Source organism: Zeus faber (genome assembly GCF_960531495.2).
Source record: "Zeus faber genome assembly, chromosome: 12".
Lineage (NCBI taxonomy): Eukaryota > Metazoa > Chordata > Actinopteri > Zeiformes > Zeidae > Zeus > Zeus faber.
Genome location: NC_137196.1, coordinates 7,811,546 through 7,838,024, shown reverse-complemented (window position 1 = coordinate 7,838,024; position 26,479 = coordinate 7,811,546). Strand labels below are relative to the sequence as shown.

General features: G+C 42.0%; 1 protein-coding gene across 1 annotated transcript in view; it reads right to left on the bottom strand.

Annotated features, from left to right (window-relative positions):
• The window catches only part of st6galnac3 (ST6 (alpha-N-acetyl-neuraminyl-2,3-beta-galactosyl-1,3)-N-acetylgalactosaminide alpha-2,6-sialyltransferase 3), a gene marked incomplete at both ends in the record, with an annotated part of 55,198 nt that overhangs the window by 14,564 nt on the left and 14,155 nt on the right, over positions 1-26,479 (bottom strand). The window contains 2 exons of the mRNA XM_080011006.1: positions 14,511-14,920; positions 20,807-21,001. Of these exons, the coding sequence (XP_079867132.1) occupies positions 14,511-14,920; positions 20,807-21,001 (605 nt within the window). The remainder of the gene's footprint in view (positions 1-14,510; positions 14,921-20,806; positions 21,002-26,479) is intronic.

Below are 26,479 nucleotides of genomic sequence, written 5' to 3'. Positions count from 1 at the left end.
GGATAAGTAATAGGAAGTCAAAATAATGACTTATAATAAAATTTTCAAAAAGGCGCTCTGTGGGGTGGACAGATTGTGGTTTCAAACTATTACCATCCACAGATATTTTCTGTGTGTCTGTCGTCCTCCTGCTACTGTACAAAGAGAATTTCACTTTTAATTTTTCATTTAAAACGGCCAGCTTGACGTTTCAAAGTGATTACATTTATTTGTCTCTAATTTTCAAACAAGACCAATTAGTCAACAAAAGTTCTGTGGCGATGCATAATGAATAGTAAGTTAATTTAAAAATGCACACTTCATCACAGGGAATGCAGAATGGCACAGTAGAACAAGCTTTGGTTTCAGCACCCCCATGCCAATAGGTACAAGATGAAAACCAGACTTTCAATCTCTACGGTGTTATAATAATCAGAATAATTTATATGTGTCACTTTACACAGTTAGATATGAGCTCACCAGGCCCCCAAATGCAATACTTGGCTTTATGTATGAATTATGGGAAAAGGATCATCTGGCCTGTGCCAAAAACTATTCTATCAGTTTTGTGATTAAATGGCAACGTGCATATAAGGTTTTTTTTGTAAGCACGCTCTCAAATCATCTATCAAAAAATTGTAGAATAAAATAAAAAAAGCTTACAGAATGTTAAAAAACCCCATATCTAGAAGCACTTTGAAACTAAAGTTTCCCAAAAAGAAAAACTTAAAAAAGAGGTGAAATGGGAATAGTCCTGTGAGATTTGTCTTCTGCCTTAGACTGCCAGAAAATGGGAGCATGTCTTTCTGATTAGAACACAAGTTCACGTCTAGTTCAGTTTGGCTCTTGCAACTTCTGCAAAGTTGACAACGCAAAGTTTTCGGGGGAAAAAAGCAGTCTTTAGCCCTATTAAACTGAACAACATTTCACTTAAATCGTTTTGAACCTATTTAGGGCGACGTTAAGCAAAGGCTGCAAGATCAGATGAGATCAGATAAAACCTGTCATGAATTCCCCTGGCTATTGGTTTATTGCATCTGTTATGTTGTTATTATGCCATGTCACAAACACTCCTGTCATTTCAGATCCTGTCACTCCCTCTTGCCATGCAGTCACTTCATTCCCTTCACCTAGGTTCCCCGCCCATCTCCTCATCTGCGGTCATTCCCTCATTAGTCCCTCAGCATATATAACAGTCTCCTTCCCTTTGTTCGCTGCCAGATTGTCTTGTGTGTTTCGCCAAGCAGGCCAGCATTATTTAGCATCCTGATTTTTTTCCGGACCTGACTGTTTCTGGCCCTGCTTGCCTGTTTTCTGGACCGTGGATTCCCTGCCTGCCCCTTGTCTGATTTGTTTGCCCTGGTTTTGTCCTTGCCTTTTGTCTTTAGTAAACTGAGCTCTCCTTGCAACTTGGTCTCCTTCTTTGTCGTGCTTTTGGGTTTAAACCTGCGAGTACCAGTGAGCGTGAAAAAGCCGTATTAAAGGGAATCTATCATGCAAATCACCTTTTCAGTGCTTGTGCACATACATTTGGGTCTCTGATGGGCCGACTAACAAACAAACTGTGAAAAAAGACAACCCAGTCAGTTTTGGTGAGCTGTGTCCTAAAACGAGCCGTCCCACTTTGCTGCCCTAACATACGTCATCATAGTAATATACGTCACTTCATTAGAATTAGAACTGCACCCCATGTGAGTCACTACTCCACGCCTGCAACCTGCTTACATTGAAGCTAAGAGCTAATCATGGGAAGTGCTCTGTTGGCTGCAGAGATCAGGACAAATATTTTAAAAGGAGGAATTAATACCAACTGTTTGTGACAAAACTGCAGACGAGAGAAATACACATATTTCAAAATTAATTCTGTTTCCTTCTGTGTGTGTCTTCATTAGGTTGACTGTTCTGTAGGCTGTCGAGTGCAATCCGCTCCACTTTTCTCTAAACAAAACCGTAGATGTATTTATTTTATTTTCAGACGATTCCGTAATTTAATGAAACAAAAAAGCCCCAAGCTCCGCCCTATCCCACGGTGCTCCAAGCTCTGCACTGCTCTGGACACCGCGGTGAAAATTGGAACAAACATTTAAATTAAGACTTTTAGATCTGATATGAGTGAAGAATCAGCAACTGGATTGCTTATTTCCTCGCCTGAAATTTGTTCAGAAAGAGATTTTATCGTACTGATAAGGTGAAATCAGTGAAAGTTTACAGAGAAATACAACAGAATCCAGAATAAAGCTCAAACCTCATTGGATGCTATAGTTGTAATGTTTGTTTATTAGTGTCATGTTTTGTGGATGGGATTGTTAAATTTGTTGATATAAAGATCTTATATAATACAAAAATTCATCCATTATTTTACATGTATCTGTTTGTCTCATCTGTATCGGTATTTGTGCCATCGATTCTAAAACCACAGAATTAAGCAGGTAATTTACAAGTTGTTACAAGATCTATTGTTAATTTACTTGATTTTGAATGCTTGCTTTTGAATCACATTTTCATATTTTTTTATTGCATAGTGTTCACTGATGGGAAGAGTACTGAAATTATACTTGAGTTAAGTCGCTCTAAAAATACATTACCTTGAATATGAGTAAAAGTAGTTGACCCGTGAATACAATTTTAACACGAGTAGGTAGGAATGTAGTGAAACTCTAACCCCAAAATCACACCTAGAGCAGCACGTCAACATAAGCGTTCATCACATCAAATTAAACCTCACTTATGTAAAGAAAATGTTATCATTCCAGCAGGAAACCAAGCATCACGCCAGGAACAGACTTGACATATGGTATACAGTATCTGGCGGCAACATGGGAGGACAATGGAAGGAGGTGAATACAAAGGGGAATGGCCTTGCCACTTGGAGTCAACTATGTGTGGGCTCTAGTCACAATGACCTGTCAAGCAATTTATTTTTTAGTAGAGAAATCTGTTGATTTAAATTACAAGGTATTATCAAGCTATTAATATGTTTTTACAACTGTACAACAAAACATCCATTGCATGTTTTGCTTCATTTAATAATCAAACTACAAATAACTGATAACAAAAAGTAATCAGAAAACACTTCATTACAGAAACAGCTCAATAAATACATATATATACAATCTGAAAATGTCCTTGCATCCTGCTCCTCTGCTGAATGGGATGAACCCACCATTGCCACCCCTGCCTTCTCCTTCGGAGCAGAGAAGAACAATCAGTGCCATCGCCTTCCTCCTGTAAATAGCCGGTGCTAATCAAACCCAATGTATTTATAGATTACTCCAGCAATAAAACTCTTTGTATTCAAGCCAGAACCTGGTGTGTGAAATATAAATAATGGACCCAACTCACAAACTAATGTGAATAAAACAAAAAGTAAAATGTTGAAAACAAAATCAGAAATTTCACTTACCCATTAAAAGTTGATAAATTCCACAATTTGTCGTTTCAATGAAGAAAGTCCAGATGCATGATGTTCTCAACCATTACTCCGTTTGCCTAGTCCGAATCAGAGACGATACTTTTATACTTTTGGTCCGTTTTTATTTGGTCCAATTCGGTTTCGAACTGCGACCAAGAAAAAAATAAAATCATTTTCTGAGGGGTGTGTGGGACCGGATGGTCAGAGATATAGCAGGAAATGTTAAAAAAAAAACTTTCACAGGCGCGCATCAGGATTGCCAGATGTATGATAATTATTTTGCTATAACATTGCTATATTTTCCATCTGGCAACACTGGCAGGCACAGAAATCACAAAAATCAACCGAGCACAGGGACCAAACCACATTTGGTTATACTGGCAGTAATGCTGATTTGGTGTTTCTGCCAAGCACATTTGGAAGATAACATTATTGCTCAGTACGAACATCGTCAGCTAACAAAAGCCTGCCCACAACCCATAATAGACAGCATGCTTGGTTCACATCCTGCAATTTGGTCGAGTCAGGGTCGAATTGTGTTCTCACTGCAATCAAACCGCACTAGGGTTCACTTGGAAGTGGCCCGAGACCACCTCTCGCAAATGGTTGGGACTGGTTGTTTTGGTCCACACCTGAGTACGATTACTACGTTCACATCAGCACAAATGAACCGCACCAGGGTTTGCTACAAACGGACTTAACACTGCATAATGTTAAAGCACGTTATGTTATCTATTTACGACTCTGTTCCGAATGTGTTTCAGTATCTTTAGACTATTACCGCAATATAGCTTGTTTTATGATGAAGGGGAATCAGTAAATGCTGAACTGCGGAGAGAGTGCAACTACGGTAAGTGGTGCCTTCCATGAGAATTTTGATTGACTGTCCGGTCAACTGTTGCAACTGCTCAACAGCCAATGTGCCCATAGGGTTGTTTCTGACCTCAAAAACTTGCACAACATTGTTTTTCTTAATGAAAAGAAACGCACCTGTTTATGGTTCCTTGAATTGTTTTCTAAGTTTATGTTGCCAGGAAAGACTGTGCGACACCTAACACATTAGAATGACTTATAAGAAGAATAAGTCTTAAGCCTTAACTGAAACTTAAGGTCAATACTGTGTAACTCTAAACTTTCAAAGAAAATCTTAACTTAACAAAGACATTTCATGCACAGGACCACTGATGTTTACAGATCTAACGAAGGCCATTTCGCCTCCTGCTTGTAGACTTACTGTACTGTATATAAGAGGCATATATATTCTAATGAAGAGAGTGTGTCACAACTTCTATGACATTATTGGTCAAATCTATAATAACACTTTAATGAAAGCAATTGGACTAGGACAGAGGGTGTGAGGGAAGAGTGCAGGAAAGGAGAAACATTGTACAAGCTCTGTAGCCTGTTCAACATGCAGATGGGTATCTGTCCGGGACCACCGCAGTAAAAAAACACAGATTTGCAAAGCAGATGAGCACCAACTTAAGGGAGATTTCTCCAGGGATGAAGATGAAGACAAAGACCTTACATCGAGAATTATACACCGGGCTACTGATTATCATTGATTTTAAAGCTCAATAATCAATTAATCCCAGTTGCAGTGTTGAATAATTTACTGCAGCCTTCCCTCTGGCTTTGCACTTCTGAGAGCTTAACAACGGGGGGAATAATCCCATGCAGCAGTCCAATAACCATAGAATTATAAAGTGGTCCCCAAACGTTCAAGATGTTCTTAAGCCACAGTAGGTCTTCTCTGAAAGCAAAGAAGATTTATGACTCACAAGAAAATAGGTTTAAATGGTAAATAGTTTGTGTCACACAAAACACTGTTGGTGTATGACAGCAGAGGCTACTTCTTCTTTTGTTGTTGATCCCGAGCCTCTGTTCTGTCTTCATGTATTTTCATGGTGATGACCCCAAGACTGTAAGCAAAAAGTTTGCTGTCTTTGGTTCGGGTCAAAAAACTGCAAACAAAAAAATTGCAGTCTTGAAACTATCCACCAAATACCAAAGACCCAGTATAAGGTGAAGGTATGGGAGTGGGTGAAATTATGTTTTTGTTGCAATGCAGTGTGGTTCAGTAAGGGAGGGAGGCCCGGTATACTGGAAGGAGCTTAGATACCGACTGGCTTTTGTAAACAAAGTTTTGAGAGAGGGAAATATCAATAAACCACCTGTCTGTAGAGGAATTTTACATGATAAAATCTTATTTAAGAGTGCTATAACCTGTATAAGACAGACACAATTTGGCCTTATAAAGGAATAAAAATAAAAATGACCACGACCATTTATAGACCTTTCATAATTTCCTATGGGTTTGGTGTTTCTTGCGACAGCTTAGGTTCACATTTACAGATTTTACTTTGCTGTTTGTGGTGAGACCTTTCTGTTTCAGGCCTCCATTTTGTATCTAAAGCCCCTTTCTTATATAGAATCCGTAACATTGCTGGATAAAAAATATCCGACCAAGGCAATAGGTTGTCAATACCACATTGGCCTCCTTTATGGACAAGAGTCTAATGTTCATGTTCCAACACTAGATGACTGTTAGATACAGTACATAATAGGTTAGGATAAGTACGTTATGTCCAATGTAGATGTGATCATTTGGACAATGTGTTGGCAACAGACGTGCAGTATGAATAGGTTTAGATTTTTTCCTGGCTGACCAGCGCTTTCGCTTCCCTTCTCCCCGCCTCTCCAGGACGGCCTTGGTTCCCTTCGCTGACGGAGCCGGGACAGAGAACCCTAACCTGAAGTTATTAAATCAGTGTTATCATTTTCAACCTGTCCTACACTCTCTGCCTCCATTGAAGGAACGTTCTCCCCCGTTCTACCTCTCCCTGTCCGCTTGCTGCCTCTGGCTCCGTGCGGCGGTGCAGCTGGCGGGTGAGAGGGAGCAAGATCTCCATAGAGACTAGACGTGCTTCTGTTTCTCGTCTTCTCAGCAAAGTGCCACAATTCAGATCGGACTCGCTTCTTTTCTGAATGTTTATTTTCTTCACAAAAACAAACGACTTTTGAAATATTTGTACGAAATAATTTTTTGTGAAATCCCACTATTTTTGCTTTATTTGGATTCCGCTCAACCCCTTCTTTACAGCAACGATACTGCTTCCATTCCCACACACTTCCATTCACAGTGGTACGGGCATTTTCCCTGAAATGATACTAGTTCGAGTGGGGAAATTTACCCAATAACTTTTACAGAACACTGAGACCTGCTCCTTTTACCACATGACACCAATATGGAACATTGCCAGTAGATTTCAGAATCAGAATGAGAATCTGAATCAGAAATACTTTAATAATCCCAGGGGGAAATTACTTTCATTACAACTCCAAATCTACATACAACATATTTACATACAACATAAAATAATTATTAAGAAACATATTTATATATAAATATAAATATAAACATATCTATATAAACATGGTAAAGTGTAAAATGTACAGTTAAAAATGTCAAGAAGAAGAAAGTGCAGAAGTGGATATCTGTGTTTTGAGGTCAGATTAAAGAGAGGGGGTGTCTGACTCTCTGAGGGAGGTGTTGTAGAGATTGATGACCACAGGCAGGAATGATTTCCTGTGGTGCTCTGTGGTGCATCTGGGTAAGAGGAGTCTTCTGCTGAAGGTGCTCCTCTGCTGGACCAGTGTGTCGTAGAGAGGGTGTGAGACATTGTCCAAGATGAACTGAAGCCTGGACAGCATCCTCCTCTCTGCCACAGTCGTCAGAGTGTCCAGCTCCTCTCCTACGACATCACCGGCCCTCCTGATTAGTTTGTTTAGTCTGTTGTTGTCTGCGACCCTCAGACCACTGCCCCAGCATGTGACAGCGAAGAAGATTGTACTGGCCACAACAGACTCATAGAACATCCTCAGCATCGTCTGGCAGATGTTAAAGGACCTCAGCCTCCGTAGGAAATAGAGTGGGCTTTGGCCCTTTTTGTAGACTGCCTCAGTGTTTCTGGTCCAGTTCAACTTGTTATTGAAGTACACCCCCAGGTACAGGTACTCCTCCACAGTGTCCACAGAGACCACCTGGATGGAAACAGGGGTCACGGGTGTTTTTGCCCTCCTCAGATCCACTATGAGCTCCTTTGTCTTAGTCACATTGAGCTGCAGATGTTTCAGCTCACTCCAGGTGACAAAGTTGCCTACAACAGTCCTGTATTCACTCTTATCACCCTTTTTAATACAACCAACTATTGCTGAGTCATCAGAAAACTTCTGAAGGTGGCAGGACTCAGTGCAATAGTTGAAGTCTGAGGTGAAGAGGGTGAAGAGGACGGGAGAGAGGACAGTCCCCTGTGGGGCCCCAGTGTTACTGGCTACCCTGTCAGACACACAGATTTACAGCTTTCAGTGCAAGTGGGAAAGGGGCTTAAGGCCTAGTTTCAACATTTTCAGTATTACATTACATATTGTGATGAACAGTTTAACTGCATTATATGCATCTACATGAAATCCATGGCTCAAGCAAGAAAAGTGCTCTACTGGTTAACACAGTAAGGAAAGACCTAAGATAATATCCAGGATGACTGGCAAGCAGCAGTAACTATTCAACAATCTTGAAATAGGTAAAATAGGTATACGCCTTGAGCATGTTTCCTTTAGCACCAAGGATGCATTATTTTCTGAATTTAAAATATTAAAAGCAACAAAGGACAACAGAAGGAGGAGCTTTAGCTCAGAAAAACATACTTGGTATTGAGGCTCCAAAGTCTATAATCCTCAGGGGATACACTGAAAGCTGACCAAAAAAACTACCGAATTACCATAATTTTTATGTCAACACCTCCTAAATATTGTACAAATACAAAATGCAAAGCAGTAAAAGGTGAAAATCTGAAAGCTCATGTTTACAAAGCAAATGACTGAATTAATAATCACAGCTGGCTAAGAAATGTCTAACAGGCAATGAAAAATTCGGCAGGGGGTGGGGGGTTCTTAGCAAATTTTGACAGCAGATTTAAATACTGCTGCTGAGGAATGATCGCTTCCCATTTCACAAAACCTTCCACACGTGTAATCTGAAGTGACTAGTGCACATCCACTTTAGGGAGGGAATGTATATGGGAACACATTCGGCATTGACAGCATGCATTGCCAAGGATGCTGCAGTAAGCATTTTAGCTCTGCTTATTTCACTTTCTTTCTTTAAGGATACCAAACGATCTATCCTGTTCGCACCGGCAAGGGAATTACTCAGCAGTAAGAGTGTAACTGTTGTTCCAACTTGTCATTTCTCATCATTGATCATATGACATATCTTCAGTATATACAGTATTTCACAATTATTTTGGTTGATTACGACTGAGTTGCAAATGCGCTTCAGATTACAGAAAACATAAAGGATTGGAGCACCCTTACAATAATTGGATCAATGCCTGATCGCAATTATTTGAACTGATTGTAATCATTACACAAACGCCACAATTATATGTTTTCGTCAAAATGTAAGGGTAATTCTGAGCCAAAAAAGCTAATTTGGCGCATTTCCATCAGTTGAGGCAAGGGTTACTGTCTGTGCAAATTTCCATCCAAGGTCAATATATGGCCCTTCTTCAAAAGGTCTAAATCTATTTATACACTATCATAATCTCATATTGTGATAGTGCCATAAAATAAAAAAATAAAATGATTAAATTGTTAATTGCAATTTTTTGTTTGACAATTAATTAATTCAACTAAAATGTGATGATCGAGACAATCCACTCTGGAACACAGCAACATAAAGCACTGCAAGGCACTCGGGTGTTGAGCCAATCTAAAACATCAGAAGGGAGGGGAGGTTACTCAGGTCGTCTCTGTTAGAGTATCCATGAGACATACAGAGACAGACCCGGTCCTGTCGAGGGGCTTAAAATTCTCCTCTTGCTGATCTTAAAATGTCAAACCGACACGTTGGGGAAAGAAAAAGACAAAGAGTGGGAGTTAAGATTTACAGCACATACCTGTGAAACCTTCTCAGCCCTGACCGCAGCATTCCCCATTTTACATCTGTTATATCTGTTTTTTTTCTAATTTTTCTCAGCCAACACCCGTCTTCGTCTCTGAGCAAGACAGTGTGTGCCATCTGTCACTCCTTTGTTGAATGATGGCTGCAATCCGAATCGTATAGCTTAGGATAGTATTAGTCAATTAACTTTTAAGTATGGCTCTGGCGTATTCGAGGAGCGACACAGTCATGAGTTGTGAGGTGATATCATCTATTTAGTATATTGAAAGCCAAAGTGGTATTTTGACTGAAAGAGGCTTATTTGATATTTATGTGAGGCTTACAGAAATGCATTCACTAGCTACTGTATATGACTCCAGGAATAACAAAGTGCGTCTCACTATATTAATTCATATATTTATATATACGCGCGCGCACACACACACACACACACACGCACACACACACACACACACACACACACACACACACACACACACACACACACACACACACACACACACACACACACACACACATACACACATACACACACACACACACACACACACACACACACACACTTTGTTTCTGTCAGTCTGTTTATTGCATGCTGACCTTTTACCTTCAAACTTTGTCTCTCATAATAATATGAGTAGGTGTGAAATCAATAACATTACTTGTTTTGAGGTGAGCAAACTGGCTGGTGTCACCTGGTCGTTGGATGCCAAACAAAGTGTGATGCTTTAGCCATGCTCTTATGCTGCATTTCTTGTGAAGCTCGGCAAACAGGCAGAGAACATGCAGAGAATCAGGGTCCAGGGAAACATGCAAAGGTTTGGACGGCAGGTACAGGAATCAGGAAGTAGTGCAAGAAAGCTCAGCGCAATGCAAAAGACAATCGGGTAGAGAACGACGGGGAGTGGACTGGTATTTAAACTGAGGCACTAAGGAGGGAATGAGCTGCAGACAGGGGGAAACCCGGTGAAGGGAGTGACAGCAAAGCAAAAGGGAGAGGGCAGATCTGAAATGACATGGAGGTTAGTGACATGACATGAGGAAATGACCTGATGAAAATAAAAGATGAAAACAAATATAAATACTGGGAGATCAGGGAGGATTCATGACAATTACATTTCTCTACTTGTGCTACCTTCGGAATATTTGGGTTTTTTAAAAAGGAGCTAATTGAGGTCAAAACCACTATCGGATCACAATCAGATGTTTTGAACCGCTTTCAGCTCTCACTCATGAGAAAAGTAGGTAGATAGTAGTGTGTTAGCAACATGTAGAGTTTCATTTTGGAAAATCATCATCATTTCAGTTTTTTAAACCCACAGAAGTGAAAGCATTACTGTAATGTCAGCATACAAGTTACATTCCAATGTCCTTGACATGATTCGGTCACAGTAGCTTCCATTATTCAACGATGTGGCAATGGTATTCACAAATGTCATGAAGACTAGAGAAGAGAAACATAAAAGCAAAAGGAGTGTGGAAAAAAAACCTCTCGATAGAGTTTTGGCTAGCAGATACCAAATAGAGTTGTTATGAATTAAATAATCTATAAAAATCCTATAAAACACAACTCTATTAATTTTCCTCTTGAACTACTAAGCTGCAGTTCAAACATTTTCTTTTGAAAATGGAAACGCAGCATAAGTGGAATGGCATTGGTATTCATAGTTAGGACAGATTTAGAAACCAAGGATACATTTGTTTTTTTTTTTGCCAAATTCCAAATGGAACTCAAATGGCCTACAACCTGAGAGTGTCGTTATATTATTATGACTTAAATGCTAATGGACTTTAAGACACACTGCACAATGCCTTGAGCTGACAATTGCCTTTCTCCCTTGGACAATCAACTCTTTCGCTCTACGATGGGGTCATGGGAACACAGAGAATGATTGGGTGTCGACCCTCTTCTTCTCCTGAGAGGAGACAGTGTGATGGCTCCTTTAGGTTCCTTCAATTCTGAGCCACAGCGGACCGGCAAGAGCACAGGGTTATTTTGGTTTACATTCTCCAATGGCTCCATTTAATAAGATAATTTCACAGCAATTACAGGCATTCAACCTAGATTTAATTGCATTATACGCTTGCTCAGAAAGAGAAATTGCTGGTTTGGATTGGGAGCCACGCACTTTATTGTATATATTTAAAGCGCTATAGAATGAGAAGCACGGCTTCATGTGGCGAAAAACGCAATGATTCCTACTGTTCTCTTTGGCAGAACATTCCAATAAGCATGAAATTACAGTTATGTGATGCAGTGCCTCGCGCTGCCTCCTTTGTGTTCCAATCTCCCAGACGAGCCCAGGGTGCACAAAGCTTAGGATATGGATATAGGGATCCATATCGATCTACAGTCTCTCAGTCGCTTAATATCCTAAACATGAAGCAATTACAGATAGGGTCACCTACTAGCACTCTGCAAACAAAAGAGCACTGGCTCAGAGTCACCGGACATAGAATTCACCAGATACACTGTGGTTTTGCAAGGTAGGTCAACTAAGATATGTGACTGGTGTCTTAAGGTGACATTCCTTTGCTAATAATCCTTGACACCATGAGCAAAATGGATAGAAATGGATAGTAGGTGCTCAGCTTCTACCTGTGTGCCACCAAAAGTACTTGCTGTTCAACGGACAGTCAGGTTTTTGGAGGGCAGTGAACTGTATCCTAAAGCCCAAGAAAAAGGGGATAAATAATCAAATGGGCAATGGCACCGGCACATACCCGGTGACCATTATGTGTCTTTGCAATTAATTCTCTGTGGCTCCACTCCATACTTCATACCAGATAACATCACCAGTTTGCCGTCTATGTCATTTCCTGGACTGGGTGGAAAGTAGAAAGTTATACAGTATCTCCCGGACCAGAATGGCGAAGAGAACCTCTTAAAAAAATCGAGTGTAAACTATTTTCAGATCAGGAAGAACTTACTGCCAGCAGTACTTACAGTCAGCTAAAGTGGACATTTGGAGATTATATAACAGATAAAAACCTCACCACATATTTGGAAGCTCAAGAGAGTGGAGCATCTGCTATTAAGCTCATCTAGATGTAGAGCGACTCATCCATGTTGATAAATTGAGGTTGAAAAAAAGGCCCTTTTTCATCTTGGATTTGTTTTGTCGGTTTCAAACTCTGCATTCAGAGAGATAAAAACTTGAAAATATCAGGAAGAATACACAGTGGCATAGGGGGAAAAAAAGAGCAAATACTGTCACACCCGCATACACATAAAAAAATGCACACACACACACACACACACACACACACACACACACACACACACACACACACACACACACACACACACACACACACACACACACACACACACACACACACACACAAAGTTGTGCACACAAACACTGCCATAGCCACAAATTAGCAGCTGGCTGAGAAGACCCAGGTCACGCAGGCCCAGGTGGCAGTGCTGTAATGTGGCAGTGTGATTTAAGTGTTCTGTCATAGCGAGGCCTGTTATCTACCCCTCTAACGGGGCCACGTTGATACAGCCCAACAGCCAATGGCTGCGGGTCAGGAAGAAGCATTGATAATGGATGGGTTCTCGCCCACACGATTTCCAGCCACTGGGCACAATTACTGAGAAACTGTGACTCAAGCAGCTGTCATAGACATTTTGAGCGCCGTAAACCTCCTCAAGGAGCCTGAGCAACCAGTTCCATCACCCATTGTCCAGCCTTGTCCAAACAGGGGGAGGGACTCTGATAAATGCAAGGGACTCACTTTCTGAATCTCTGGCATTTCCTTTCGGTCTCTTAAAATTGGTGAGGCAACGAGAGCGGGCCCAGTCAGTCGTCGACGTCGCCAACCGACATCGCCAAAAACTGAGTTTTAACCCTTTTTGCAAAAACACTCATATATTGCATTTACTGTGTGTTGTTGCAGCCTGTCTGAGATATACTGTACGTCTGCAATAGAGACGTCAGAAAGACAGACAGACAGACAGACAGACAGATAGACAGACAGACAGACCAGATACGATCAAGAACCAGTCCCATTTTTCATTAGACGTGGCTTATTGTCACCCTTCAGGTTTGGTCTCTGTTACCAATCAGGAATGACTGAAGTAGAGCATTACACCAATCAGCATTACATTCGCTTAATGAGATTCTTCTCCCTGAGCGGCCTCCCCTCATACCATGTATGCACGGCCTGGGTACAGCTGAGCCATGCTGAACATGTTTTCTGTACACAGAATTCACTGTTAACCCTGCCATCTTGAATAATAACTAGACAATGGGGCTCAAATGGAATGGATGCCATGCCTATTATAGAACATGTTAATCCTCTTATGAAGTTCAAAGAGGTCTTGATGACTTGGGAGACTGGAGTACAGAATGAAGTTCATTCGACAATAGCCGGCCAACACTATTTCTCATCATCATTAACCGGCAATTGTCTTTGGGGGAATGATTGACAAAAATAGACCTATGTAATTGAGAGGTTTTTACAGTTTGACAGTTACATTCTATCGAATGTGTGTACAGCAGATGCGAGACGCACCTTCACACAAACACAGACGCTATCTCATACTAAAAACCTTTCCCTAAAACTGCAGTTAGTTTTACATCAGCCTGCAACATCAATGAGTCCTCCATTTCTTCATGTGCGACCAAGGAACATGCCACGAAAACGTCAGTGATGTCTCGACACCAGCCGTAGCAAGGGCATTTAAAAAGACTGCCAGGAACATGCTACCTCTTTAAATGGATTTTCCCCAGACCGGCATTTGGCTGCAGTCTACAGCCCTACCCGTGAATTTCATCTGAGGCATCTCATCAAAGCCTCTCTTTCAAAATGGCCTCCAGCGCACTGCAGAGTCTCATTGGGGGTACATTAAGTAGCTCGCGCTGAAAGCACTTCATGAAAGGGAGACTCTAAGAGGAAGAAAAGCAAACGGCAGTCAAACAGGCCATCGACGTCGATAAAGGTCAAGCAGATCAATATTAGACCCATGTGTCCACGGCTGTAATGTCAACCTACTGAAGGGTAAACCCTGGAGATAAAGAAGAACACTTGTGCGGATAACAACTTCTGTTCAGTGCAATTTCAATACTACAATGTGGTGATGCGACAATGTGGTGAAGAGAGGCAAACTAACAGAGAGACAGTGACGATTGGACACCTTTCACTCACCTGTCTTTCCCGGTCTCCTTTTTGAAGACCATGTCACAGTAGTTCATCCTGTCCTCCGTGGTGACGTAGATGCGGGCCTCTGGGTACTTCTCCACCACCTGACGCAGCATGTTGTACACGATGCCCTTGCCATCCTTCCTCATGTTGCGCAGCGGCCCCCACACCACGTAGACGGTGTCATTGGCCTGGCCGAAGAAGTACTGGGGCTTCTGCAAGAGCAGGGGGACGCTGGTGTGGGATACCACCCTCAGCGTGGTCCGCCAACCCACATCCTGCTCGAAGCCCCTGGTGGGAGCGTTGTTCATCCGCCATATGCAGGAGGATCGGTCGATCTGGGGGCCAGCGGCCTGACCCAGCATCTGGCCGGAGCTGGACACGATGCTGCAGAGCTCACAACGCAGCTTCAGGGGCTTGAGGAGAGGAAACATACAGGTGTAGAAAGGGTGATTAATAAAGCCAGGCTAGAATTAAGGGAGTCAAATAGGGTGAATGAAGATAATGGATTCATCACATACTGTTGTGTTAAAATCAATGAGGTCTGTTAAAATGTCTTAAAACTAAATTTCCTTTGAGAATATATGCAAATGCGTAAATTCCCTTGTCACTGGCATCACTTAAACAAATACAAAAACAAAACAAAAAAATATAACAATTTGCATCAATCTTTTCGAGCTATGTCAACTTTCCTGAATTAAGTAGATAAATGAACTGCGTTAGGTATAGAGAATTACAAAGGATTATTGAGTTAAACCTGTTAAATATCTAGATTAAGGTTAAGGTTATGGTTAGGGTTAGAGTTAAGGTTGGTTAGGGGGGTTAGGGTTAAGGTTAGGATTAGACTAGCGCTTGATTTGAACACTAAAAGTCAACAGTTGCTACCTTATTCATACCAGTGATGCATAGCATACAATTTTTTCTTGGAATCTTTGGAACTCTGTGACAATTTCGTGTTATATCTTATTTTCTTTAAATGTCACCACTTATGAAAAATTCATTTCTTCAGTGCTTGTGCACCTACAACACAGTCAGTTTTTTGTGGGCAGCCTAGGTCAGAAAACCTTTCATTCAGATTTGCCTCCCCTCGAACGTCAAGTGGGGGCTTATTAAAATTATACCGCCCCCCATCTGAGTATCTCCACCCATGGCTTGAGAACTACCTTTGCGAAGGTGCACCATTTTTTCCTCACAAGCACCAGACCCGCTAGCATTATGTGGAAGATAAGAGCTAAGCATGGGAAGTGCTCTGTTGTTCGCTGCACAGACCAGCCCAAATTTCTACATCGGCCCCCAGCTTCAGAGGACAGAAGAGCTGCGTGGATAAAGTTTGTTTTTAATGGCAATGTCCCAAACCATGACCAAACTGGAGATGGGGGAAATATAAATATATAAAAAATACTTGTGCTGTGTGTTTCTTTTGCCGTTTAACACTAGCTAACACCAATAGCTGAGGTAACCAGCTTGATGCAATTTTCATATTACCTGAAATGAGATGTCATTTTCTCAAAAGTTATTGACATTAGACACACACACACACACACACACACACACACACACACACAAAACAGGACCTTGGTTACGCTCCCTCTTTTGAAAATAAGCTCTATCATCAGGAGGAAAAAAATCAGAACACAATACAGTACAATGAGTGTGGAAACACTGTAGATAGCATGAATGGGATGGCACATCCCTGTGAACCCTCGCAAATGCAGACCGGGCAGTGATTTTTCTATGCAAAAGGTGACCTTTACCAAAAGTTTCTCTAGTGATGACCCAGCATAATGTGTTTCTGCTGGATGGATTTTTAAGGGGCTGTAGAGTCAAGAAAGACTATTCAAAGACACAAAGCAGCTCAATGCCACTATTGAGCATTCAAACTTATCACGGAATGCGACTTGGTGTGATCACATTGTACTGTGGAGGTATTGGACAATTTTTACAGGTGGGATACGGGATACCAATCCAAGCGTTGTTTCCCCAAATAACAAACTCTCTCAATGCAGCGATGCATCGGGGAGGAACATGCGAGTTGTTGCACTTCAAAGACTTTATTGAAGCCCAAGGATTTGTAATGAACATTCAAAAATTGTTCTTAGTTAGGCTCTGCCAGGGGAGCGGGGCGGGGGGAGCTCTGTCTGACTCTCAAACGGTAGATTTACCTAACTGAAGCTAAAATGGCTGGTTTGTTTTGAGAAGATTCAACTTATTTAAGTGAATGAAGGCAAGAGAAAGTTAGAAAATACATCATAAAAAAAAAAAAAACGGTGTCACGACTAAGCCCGATCATTTGTTTAATGAAGAATAAAACTAACATCACAGGTTTGAATATAAATTGCATTTGTGCTGCACTACGGCTCACTGTATAAGCAATGTGACATGAAATGACTCTGGAAAATCCGTTCTCGTGTGTTCTGTATTTAATCATCAAACGAGAAAGATTTGCCATGCAAACAAGGGTTTTTATACTGCAGTCTATGCAGATAACAATGATGGATTACAAGCTATAGGGCCAGTGCATTCTACGGTACCTTAAAAACTCTGTATACATTGTATACATTATCATCAGTCAGTACTGTAGGCAACGCTCTGGCCGGCGGCTTGGAAAGGCAGCACACAAAACAAAACCCATCTTGTTTTTTTGTTGTTTTTCTGGAAGCACCTGCGTGACATCATCATCCTCTATAGGATTCAATCAGAAATGATCTCTGATGAGCTTAGGCTCGTTCATTGGAGGGGGTTGGGGTGGAGACACATCTGGGCAGCCTTGGGATGACGCTGGCTCGTCCATTAGCAGGCGTTGCGCCATGGCCTGGTTCATAACTCCAACATACTTCGCAGCCCGTATAGATCGGGGGAGTTTTACAGGGTGAGCAGCGGTGTTAGAGGTGCGGGCAAGTGAGCTTGTCACACATGGCGCCCATTCACCCTCTATAAGCAAATGTTTGGCGATAAAAGACAGAATGAACAGGAAACTTTCACCTCCTTCAACGACTAATCCTGACAAACACCGGAATGGCTTTCAACTCCGTCAAGAGCTGGTGTTGTTCAGGCCTCAATACACTGCTTTACTCATGTGCCTGTCACCTGAGGAAAGTTTTTTTTGTTGTGTTTATCTCTGTGGTGTGGGGATGGTCTGGTTTGAGCAGCCACACCTGACCTGGGACTAGGTGGTTGGGATCAGAGTGGCTGCATACATGTTGCTCTTGGTTGGTCTAACGAACAGCAGGTAAAAGGCCCACCACCACATACACTCAGGATAGAAGCCCGTGTCATGACACAGGCTTCTATCCTGAGTGTGCGTCTGTGTGATTGTGTGGCTGCTCAAACCAGATCATCCCCACACCACAATCTCTATTTGTGAATGTCTTTTGGTGAATCTCTATTCCTGCAGGTATTAAAACCGGCGCCGGTAGTACTTCATCCTTTGACAGTTATCTCACTGAAAATCAATAAAATGCTATAACCTTGTCCCCATTTCAAACTGTGACGTTCTGACTTGGTTCATGTCCAGGTCCACATGCATGAGAGCTGTTTTAGGGCGCATTAATTGTGAATAGAGTGCACTTTTATAATCCCAGTGACTGAAGTACAAAATCGAGTCACTACATCCGGCAAAGCTGTCAATTTGAATGTCGCAATGAAAAAATGTAAATAAATAAAGTAGGTTACTTTACTAATTTTTTTATGGCTCTACGTGTGCGCTTAACCTTGATGTTTATTAGAATGTTGAAACATAATTAATTAATAAGCAATAATTATGACATTATTGTGCCAAGTGCCTGCGTAAGACGCCTCCTTGGGATTTTAAAGTCCTTTATGAAGAAGAAAATAGATTCGGAAATGCTGCTCCCAACTCCAGCTACATGCTGGATGGGGGCGGAGGTGAAATGGCCTCCATGATTCACAGCGTGTCAGTAAAAAAAAGAAAAAGGCATACAGCTCTGCTCAATTACCTTGGTTGCTAATGTCAAACATACCGTACTAATACCGTACTAAAGCCAAAATGTAATTTACTTCTGAAATACCATATCTGAGAGCTAGATTTAATGGAGGGAACTGAATAATTGCTTAAGGTAAAAGCCATACTTTCTTTTCTTCTCAGCTTTATTTTTCCCTTCTTCATACCTTGAGGTCATTTTGAAACGTCTCGGCCGGCAGATTTCTCATTAAAATTATCAACAACGCACACGAAAACGAAAGCGGCTTTCCAATTCCAGCCATTGTTTTCATTTTGAAAGGCCGCTATTCATCGAGTTAAAATTAAAATATTGAGTTTGTGTTACGCTCTGTGATGGCCTTATGCACTCTCACATAAGGCCCACTAAGGACTGTCACAAGACAAATGCCTTCTGCTTCTCACCCAGAAAAGCAAAGGAGGAACACTACATCACACCCAGAGACGGACGCAATCAAATCAGGGAAATAAGGCATGCTACTCACAGGCCAATGGGTTATGCATTATACATGTGCGACAATGGCTCCTAGCGCCGCACCCGAGACCTCGCCATGGATCACCAGAAAATGCCCCGCTGTCTGTGAGAAATTATTACGGCCTCTTAAGGTGCTTGCATCGTGCTTAACAAGGTCTGACAACCCGGACCAGCGGGCTTTCACCGCAGCCTTAATCGCTTATGACACCTGAAGCACTGGTATCACCTTGACCGGCTCGCAATTCTGTCCGGCACCTTGTCAGAAATTCAGGGAAGGCCTGCATCACAAGGTGGACGTTCACCTTCGGACCAATCACGGCCTCCTTCTGATTTACCAGAGAGAATTCATTGGCGGGGGACCACGAGCCACAAGAAAGGAGTCTAATGGCCTCCTTGGCTGCCAGTGTTCCTCATGATTTGAATAAATCCCCGTTGGGGTGCACACATACTGTACAGGAAGGGTGTGAGGGCGTGATTGCCTGTGGGCCTGTGTTACCGGGATAGGGACTCTCCGGTGGTAGGGGATGACACCCCTGTACTAATCTGCCGATGCTTTGTCAGATATTGTCATGCTTTGTCAGACAGTATAAGGCATCCGTCCTTCTCATTAACGACCCCGGGATGAGTCTGGCTTGAGACCACCGCTGCCCCACCCAGCAAAACCACTGCGACGAGAATGCTCTCTCTCCGCAAGGGGGAAATTTTGTATACATTAAGGGGCGAATTCACCAAGAATGGATTGCGGCCACTAATAGTCTCATGAATCGCGCCTATATTGCACCCACTATCTGCGCCGTCTCAACATCCGATTCACAAAAGATATTGCGCGAATGATCTGCCAGCAAAAACACCCATAAAGTTTTTCTGCTGAGTGCAATTTGCCCTTGTTCTGCATCTGATCGCAATTATCCATATGGGAAAGTAAATAATCCATACATCCGTGAGTCAGTGGGGAGGCTGATGGGGGCGTATCAATGGCTCTGACACAGGACACTTTGTGAATTGGACGGTTGTGTTATGTGTTTTTGCTCAGGTTCAGTGGTCGCAAAAGCCGCGCAATCCTTTTGTGAATTCGCCCCTAAATGTATGTTTCCCTGTGTGAATATGGAATAATCATCTCTGTCAGTGTTTTTGTATATTATTTCTTTCTCCACAGCCACCCTCCCCAAACAACAAAAACACGGCACCGTTTTACATTTTGATGTGGTGGGAATTAAAAGTCTTTGATTTTTTTCAATTTCCATAAATTGTGCGGGGAACATACAGCGCAGAGCTTTTTGAAGGGAGAAGAATGGGCTCTTGGACAAGGGTGTTTGGAATTACAAAGGAATAATGCACACCACAGACATCAAATAGGGCTTTTTCAAAACCAATCGCAAAAAATAAAAAATAAATAAAAAATTGTGATAATAAATGAAGAAAATCTGTTCGGAGTTGCTGTGCTTGGGTCACTGCAGCTGAATACGTTTATGGTATGAAGGTGAACCGGTCTGATGAAAGGGTAATGCTAATGTACAGAACGTTTGTAGTGAAAAGGTAGAGATTACCAGGTTGTGACATGTGTTTAAAGGCTTATTCGAGCATGGCCATTGTAGAAACTGAGAAGGAAAGTTCCAGTGTGTAAGAAAAAACTACTGGGCATAAATTCAAATACTAGCCATAATTATGTAAGTATGTGGGTGCAACAGAACTTTTAAGTGGTCAGAATGTACTCCTAATTTAGCACTTTCACTACAACTGTCTTCAAATGCTTGCTAAATGTTAGTATGTATTTGTAGGGCAATTGGTATACGTTTGTATGTACACTTGCATGTGTAAACACGCATGAACATATACGTGTGTTTACGACCCGTCATTTACATCCCTCACCTCCTGTTTTGGGACGCTGCTGTAACCTAGGTGGGCTTTGGAGGTCTTGGGCTGCTGCCTGGAGAACATCCAGTGGCTGCTGAAGGTCTGGCCAAACACAGGCTGGAGCAGGACGTAGGGCTTCTCTGAGTAGTTCACCAGCACCACAAAGAGCGACACCACCACGACCAGACCGGTGGCTATCAGCGACTTTCTCTGGAGAGAGAGAGTGAGAAAAAGAGAGAACAGTCAACATCAGTCAAGACTCGAAAATGAAACAGTATTTTAGATATGTCCACCGACATATACATTGTAGCAGCTACATTGCACCTTACCACTGCAACAGAACTCCCCAGTGGCAAATAGCTGAAAAGTACCATTTGGTTGATGATGACTTGACTTCATGGTCACAGTGTATTTTGCTGAAAAGATTTACCTCCATATAAGGTAACTTTGTGGCGAATAAATGTAAACAAAAAAAACAAGAACATAAAAAGGAACAGCAATGACAAACTAAAGGTGACCCAGTGTTTTTGTGGAAAATGTAACATTCTCCCCGGCCTTAATAACTGCAATACCTCCGGGGTGCCCCTATCCCCCCTTGCAGCAATGGAAGATTGTCACACACTGGCTTGCCTTCAGGTGTGTGACTGTGAAGCCCGGAGGGATTATTATAGGAGCTCACCTCAAGTCAAATAAGATGGATAGTACTAACTCCAGGCACTTCCATATTAAATAAATGCAAATAATGACACAAACAACAAGGAAACAAAGGGAAAACAAAGGGAAACAGGTCAATTTTGTCTTTTACACAGGCTACCCTGAAAAATATCTCTGCGCTGAGAAAAGTATTGACCACCACATACAGTATTGATTTTAAATGTTTTAACTATTTAAAATGGGTCAAATCGTATGTAATGTAATCTACTATTGTGTTTCAGAATCTCAGCTGTGTCTTTGTTTCAACCGCCACTTCGCGGTGGAGCCATCGACTGGCGTTTAGGAGGAATTACAATCTGGCTAAAAGAGTCAGAGAGCTATGAATAATGGATGACGCAGAGGTAGAGGGCGAGGAAAGGTGTCACGGAGGAGATGATATTGGCAGGCGCGAACTTGGGATCAATGCAGCGTGCGCCCGAAAGAGAGAGGACAGACAGACCGAGAGAGGTTGGGAAAGAGAGAAACCTTTAGAAAGACTCGAAAATAATGAAAAGGGAGCAGCCTTGGCTGTGCGCATATGCTGCAATGCCTTGGCACCCGATCTGGGATGATAGATTGCAAGGGAGATGAAATTCTATCTGAGGAAACTTTGCTAATCTCATGACTCGGGTGGCGGAAAAACTCTTTCTGTTTTTTTTTTTCAGGTGGAGACAAGATTGGAACTGTGAGGACCGCTCAATAGCCAAACTGCATGCACCGCAGCAAGCTCTGATCTAGACACATCAAAAGTCCCAAGAGCCACATTGGAGGCCTTTCTGCTTCCAGGTGAGATCAAACATAGGAATGAATGGGGGGGGTGGTGACCATTTCCTCCCTGTCAAGACTAATACGCCTTGGCTGTTGCCTGTAGGTTGCATCACAAGTCATTTGAGGATATTAAAACCCATCTTTGATCACAACGGAGGGGGTCTCAACTTTGATCTTGCAGCAAAAGGGTTGATATATCTGCACCCAGACCCATACTTTAAGGAATTTGTCTACAATATGTTACAAAGTTTATTATTTGTTATGCTTCCAATAAAAAGCAGGTTTTCTACAGTCAATTCATAGTGAAAGCTTTTAAAGCAGATTGACGCGACGCCAACTCCTCACAAAACACATTCAAAACAAAACAAAACGTCTATTTATTCTTATGAAAAATAACGGACGTGAGGTTTCCTTGCCTCCTCGAAACTCAGTCAGGCCACAAATCAAATGGGAAGTGAAGGCGCTCTTATGCAAGCCCGCATCCCCTGGCTTATATTACACTCCTCTCCTCATCCTCTCATCCGTCATCAGTGCAATCATGACTCAGCCTGTGGAACATCAAAAAGTGGTAAGACTGGATGGTGCCGGCAGAAACACGGGAGGTAGAACAGGGGAGGGTGTATGGAAAAAAAGAGCGAGAAACAGAACACAGAGGAGGGGGAGGATACTGTAAGTATGAGCAATTATAAAGTTTCAAGTTACATGCAGCTCAAGTGACCTTAGTGGTTGACAAATCAAATCAGACCAGACAGACAAACCGGACATTATCAATATCACTTAGAAGTTTTTTTCAGCCGACGGCCATTTCAGCTTGCACGGATCAACCGAAAAGCTTGGAAAGTGGGCTATTTTCGGAGGTGCTAAAACCCATTCTGTGGGGGGTAGGTATCGATCTTTGGTTCACAGACAAGACTGCAAGGGATCATTGAAACCCAGGACACAGGGAAACCATAATTATCCCTGGCAGGCCACCCAGCCAGCCAGCCAGCCAGCCAGATCACCCTGTGGTGTGCCGCTGTGACTAGATTTCATAGAGGCCTATGGAAGAAGGGGCCATGAGGGGCGTGGGGGTGGGGGGGATGAAGATGGCTATCTCAGCTAGTTGTAGCGATGACCTTATTGCGATGGACACTTCTATGACCGGGGAAGAAATTGAGTTTGTCAGAAAAGAAAAACGTCAGAGCGGAGGGGGTTGTTTCTTTCTACTCCATTTTGATATTGTTTTATAACCCCTTGTTTTAGAGCCGTGGGCTTCAACTGGAATTTAATATCAAGACATTATTCTCCCAATCTATCACGGCAGCAAATTCGTGAAGCCGCAATGGCCAATAAATCAGGGGATTACAAACTGATCAGCCAGTAATGTCAATTCCACTCGAATAATATACATGGTTGACGCAAATTAGCCATTAATATTCCATACATTGTGCAATCAAAAGCATCAGGCTGCATCTAGGCATGAAAAGGACAATTTCCCAGGAACACGTGGAGGCCGTCTTAACAACAGGAGACCAAACCGAGCTTCATTTTCAAAGCTAATCGCGACCGGAATTTGAAATAATGAGAGGCTGGAGAAACTAGCTCATGAAAAAAATATACCTGATAGCCATTTACAGGGGCCTCCTTGGGCACGGTTGGAACAAAATATATTACATTTGCATTGCAAAAACAATACATTCCCTGGCACCCAATTCCTTGCCGCCGTGGTCCATTGAGCAGTTAAAATCCAATTTCCATTAATCGTGATTTTTTACTCTCTATTTATTTTTCATTGTCTCTCTTGCTCACTGCAAGTCCATTTCTCTGTCCTGTAAAGCCTTGCTGCGCCCCAGTTGTTGAGGGTTTGGTCACATTGCTTCATCTGAATTTGTCCTTCATCTCTTCTTTCAAGCATAACTCTCTGGGGCAGTCTTTAAAGTACAAACAAGTAATCCATCCCAAGGCGGGGCTGATATTTCTTAAAATATGCTCTAAAATGCTTTAATATATGAATATATATCTAAAAAAAAGCATTGCATATGGGCTATAACTGCAATTATATAGGCTATAGCACTGGTGTCTAAGAAAATAATATTTTTATGTGGCTGTTATGTTATGTGTTATCTGGCTTTGTAACTTAACTTTTACCAATGACATTAATATCATTGGGTCAACAAACACAGATAATGGTGTCATAAAATCCTTTGGGGTTTTATGATTTCCCATGAAAAGCTTTTTAAAAGTTTGGTTTTCCTGTTGCCCTGTCATGGTTTCACCATTGCGCTTTGTCTAACTATTCCCAATGTAACCTGCAGCCTTTGAGCAATAGCTCAAATGCAAACACCTCTTTCAACCTCCATTCACGGCTCGACCCTTGTGTCATGGGCTAATGTGTTGTAGGCCCTGCCAGCTCCAGTAGAGGGGGCAGTTCTCTCGTACAGCCGTCCTGAGGCACCCAGAGGTGGAGCCAACCCACCATCCTTGCCGCCCATCTTTGAAGGATCTTAAGACTTCTCTAATTTTCTCGCCTAGAAAAACCCGTCCAAACATCAACTCCCGTGGGTACTTCCGCCCGGAGGTCTGTACGCTCAGATTTAAGAGGGAAGACTATTGTGGACCCGAGGGTTTGATGCAAAGCTATAAATGTTATGTCATGGTGTTTGCTTGGCAATTTCAAAATAAATATCCAGCACTTACAAGCTGCATCATGTTTTATGTGTTGAGGCATTTGAAGAGTACTTGTAAACCATTTTAACAGTCCTTGTAAATCCATGATATGTAAAGAAATCTCTATGGTCTGTTCAAGATTCAAGATTCAAGATTCAAGATTTTTATTTGTCACATACATATACATACTTCCATACATATATGCAGTGAAATGTAATAATATGTTCACCAAACTATGTGATATCGCAGTGAAAAAAAGACAGCTCTATCAGCGGTGAAGTAGGAAAAATAAATCTCTCAATCAGGGTAAAAACTAATTAAGAACAACACTAATCTAATCTGGTACCATGACGATGCATGTGAGAGACATTACAGACATTACAACAAAGAGTGCCATAGTGAAGTCACGCATGTTATTGTAATGGTGTCGCATCATGGAAACATAGGCTGAACATAGGCTGCTCGCCGTGATCCATTAAACACAGAAACAATAAGCTGGAAGTGGAGACAAGACATTTATTGTGATTTTCACTTTTGTAGTGTAAATTAATGGTGATGAGGAGACGATATAATGAGATACAACTAAAATGTAATTTTAAAAGTTTCAGTTTCATATCATACTTGCATACAGATATCATGCATGCCTGATTCCTAATTGACATCCTGATATATTGATATTGAGAAAAATGATTTTGTTATTTTAAGAATATGTGCATGCGTGTCAATCGTACCCCCCCCCCCCGCCCCCCGCATCACCTTCGAATGCACCAACATCACCATCATCTGAAAATCCTTAGTTAAGTCTGTCTGTCTGGGTGTGTGCGTGCCTGCAAAAGTGTGTACGTGTGTGTGAATCATAGCAGCACTGAAGGCAGATGTACTGTCAAGCCCCATTTTATTAATGCATATCTGATATCAAATGGAACATAATCCCCAACGGTATTAAGGATTAAACATTGTGCGGTCTCTCATTCACTTTCTGCATCTAACTGCACCTTCTGGGAGCGAGGGGATGAAGGTGTGGGTGGGGACACACCATATGTTCACAGAAAGAGTTTGGCATAACCCTGCACTCTGCTGCACAGGTTGACATGCATCCAGTTAAAAAAGTAAAGAATTTGTCAAACTGAAGGTAAAGAAAGAAAGAAAGAAAAATACACCCGCTGTTTACGCCACTTACGGAGTTCCTGAGCTCCTTCTTGTCTTTGAGCAGAGAGACTATCGATGCGCAACAAAGCAGCCTCAGACCGTATGATCCGCAGTCTTTGCTAAATGTCATCGCCCCTCTCGGCGACTGACACACTTTTTTGACATACCTCCCCACTACCCTCCCAGAAAGGAGAGCACTTAAAGTGATTGTTTCCTGACTGCACACGGGCACAGCATCTCCTTCGATAATGCTCAGTCTCAGATTGATCATCTTCCTGTGACCCAAAAGCGCTGCAATCAAATGTTGGCTAGCGACGATACCCCTTTGCTCAATTAAGATGCAGAGCAGCCTGGAAATTAAAATGGTACCAGCTAATAACTGCTATAGGGCTACCAATGTCCTGAGTTAAAGGCCAGTGTGGTGTGGGGATG